This window comes from Poecilia latipinna, unplaced genomic scaffold (assembly GCF_001443285.1).
Source record: "Poecilia latipinna isolate Pla-1442-1.1 unplaced genomic scaffold, P_latipinna-1.0 Scaffold7, whole genome shotgun sequence".
Classification (NCBI taxonomy): Eukaryota; Metazoa; Chordata; class Actinopteri; order Cyprinodontiformes; family Poeciliidae; genus Poecilia; species Poecilia latipinna.
Window position 1 is genome coordinate 206,386 of NW_015112623.1, and position 2,959 is coordinate 209,344.

The window sequence follows — 2,959 nt, forward strand, 5'->3', positions numbered from 1 at the left end:
TTCGAGGAATCGTTTCAGCCCTAGTTTGTTTATTTAAGTTGTTTCTAACTTTTCTTGGACTGTCAGCCTTGTAGCCGAGGCTCTGCTTTTAAATTCGGCGGGACAAAATAATGTGCTTTTTGTTAGTTTGTCAAACATCTACTGTGTGGAAACAGGAGGCAGTAGATACACAAAGACAGAACTTCCTGGAAACCTTCACAATAAGAGCCTCAAGAACATATGAAAATACGAGTAACTTTGTGCTCTCTTGATTCTTTTAACAAAAACATATTAACAATGAAAATGAATTTAGCTACAATAATCATAATTCTAGATGTTCATATTGTTATATGAACATCTAACAATATGATGTTAGATGTGATTCTGACCACAGAATCAACAGATCACACAGCCTGACCAAACCTGGACAGTGACAAATTGTTCAACATTGCCTGCTTTAATGAGTCAAAACTTCAGTGATATTTAGATGGTATGATCAGATTTTGGCATAAACAACAGGAAGACATGGACTCCCCTTAGGCTTACATCAATGGTGGTGGTGTAATGATATGGGAGATAATTTGTTTACTTTAGACTTTGAAAACCAGAGCCTACATGAGACTTTTCACTGACCATCTTCACTTCCTTTTTTTTTTTTTTTTTTTTTTTTACCATCATTGCACTGAGAAGTAGCTCCTACCTCAGCAGATATACAGTTCCACGAGGCGTTTGCTAATTGCTGCTGGCTAGTCTGAAGGAGCTGAGCAGAGGAGCAGAGGCAGAGTGCTGCTCTGTGAGGTAAAAGCTTGTAAACTGCACCTCAGAGGAGGAGCTTCGTCCTCGAAGGTGGCACTCAGTACTTCCCAAGCAATTTGCAAAGCTGGTTGCCATGGGAAGATGAAAGGATTTCTCAAACGTGCATGAAAGTATGTTTTTGATGAGGGGATAATATGAATATGATAACATGATGTAAAGCTCAAAAAAGTCAATTTTACAACATACTGCCCATTTAAAACTCACTTCTAAGATTTTCACAACCCAAGCAACTCAACCCATCTCCCACAATGTGATAAAAGTTTAGCACAAACAGCTTAGGTATAAACTTACCATATTAACTTCTGATACCATGTCTATGCTAGCCACATCAATGCTCATGCCAACAGCAACCGGTTGACCTAAAATGAAAACAAACAAAATACAATAAAATAAAGGAAAATTTGGTTTACCGGCCCTAAAATTAAAAGAACAGTTGGAGAAACATTTATATTAAATATAACAATAGCAATAAATAGCCTGAGTCATACCTCCAAAGTCTGGCCGGAGACGAATATCATATCCTTTCAACAGTTTGTCCACAGTTTCTTTGACAAACGACATGTTTCCCGGCTCGTTGACGCTGAAAAACACCAAACAAAGGCTGTCAGTGCTGGTGGAGAACACTCTGGTGTCCGGTCGGACCCCCGACAGAGACTCTCACCTCTGGGCGCAGCACATCACAGCCACGACCAGCGGCAGTGAAACAGCGTCCAGCAGCCCCCTGCCCTGGCTCCCCCACATTCCTTATGGACTCTCTCAGTGTGTGGCTAATTTTAATTACCAAATGAAGGTGCGAGTGAAGCTCTAGCTAAGGTGGGAGTTGTTCCCCATCACTTCTGCCTCTGTGTCAGTGTGTGTTGCCAGCCTTCAGCAGACACAGGCGCGGTAACTTGGACGGTCCATCCCTGTGTGAGACGACGGCGGAGCCGCACACAGCCGCCCCACGGTGGCCGCTCCGCACTCCCAGCATCATCCTGGGTGGAGGCTGCTTCCAAGCACTTTTAGCCCGAACTACGGGGAGTTTTGTCTGGTGTTCACTGTTAGCGTTAAAAAGCTCTAATTACCGTCGCTCTCGGTGAAAACCACGGGGCGAAGCCGAAAGGGAAAAGGAAAGGCTGCTGAAAGGAGTTTCCAGAGTTGAGAAAATGATGTAAGCGCCATATCTAATTATTAGAGCACGTGACTTCAGAAATCTACAGCCGCAGTTTCTTTACGGTGTGGACCAGAGCTAGTGAAGCAGTTTGTCTAAAAGCTGGGGTCCTGCTTTTAAGGCGACTCCATGTGTATATAAATTTAATATTTCTGTTTATTTGCAAAAGTAATTCGCACCTTGTAATATTTTGTCCCATTACAGCCACACGCTGCAGTGTATTTCATTGGGACTGTGAGTGACGATGAAAGGAAAATGATGCACATTCAAAATGTTTTACAAATAAAATCTTGTGCTGTGCATTTGCATATTGCCTTTCTGAGTTCAAACTTTGTAGAATCACACTTTGCTTCAATGGCATCTGCAATTATTTTCGACGGTAACCAGGTAACCAGATTCAGATGGATTCATCTGAATCTGGTTACCTGTCCTCTCTTCACTCCTCACGACGTCGTGAGTTCTTTACCCCATAGATGCCTGAGATCCAAGCCTCATCTGTTTCCGTAGATTTTGCCTGAGATTCTGAAGTTTCCGACCGGCCGTTCCACCTGCACTCTGCCGCCTTCATGGACAAGCCTACCTGTCCGCCATCCAACGCCGCTCTCCATACCACTGACGGCCACTCAGCCCCACTCTCCGAACCACCAAGCTCCACGGAGAAGAGACTCAATAGCTTTGAAGGAATCCCAGGACCTACCAGTCCTCTCTAAGCCGTTTGAACGCACAGAGCGAGTAAGTTTACGAATTTTACATTTGCAACCTCCTGTTTCCCAGCAACCTGAACTCACCACCCTCCTCTTATCTTCTCAGTGCACCGAGAGCAGCCGTACAGTTTCTGGACCCGCTTCAACTCTATTGTTTGCTTTCTGTAGATAAACTTTTCATATTTCATCCGTCTCTTATGGTGTTCATGCATGTGGGTAAGATCCGTTAAACCCATCATGACATACCCATGTATGAGTTATCCACTCCACCAGTGGTGGGAAGTAACGAAGTACAAGTACTTCGTTACTG

The 2,959-nt window shown here is 43.8% G+C and overlaps 1 protein-coding gene across 2 annotated transcripts in view; it reads right to left on the reverse strand.

The window, feature by feature from the left end:
• Nucleotides 1-2,959, reverse strand: part of gabrb3 (gamma-aminobutyric acid type A receptor subunit beta3) — a 63,284-nt gene that overhangs the window by 29,877 nt on the left and 30,448 nt on the right. Inside the window, exons 1-3 of one of the 2 annotated variants that reach the window (XM_015020022.1) lie at nt 1,457-1,902; nt 1,284-1,375; nt 1,087-1,154 (exon numbers count right to left, since the gene is read on the reverse strand). In XM_015020022.1, coding sequence (XP_014875508.1) covers nt 1,087-1,154; nt 1,284-1,375; nt 1,457-1,536 — 240 coding nt within the window. In that variant the 5' untranslated portion in view covers nt 1,537-1,902. Of the gene's footprint in view, nt 1-1,086; nt 1,155-1,283; nt 1,376-1,456; nt 1,903-2,959 lie in introns of those variants that run through there. The other variant, XM_015019938.1, reaches the window with a different exon arrangement.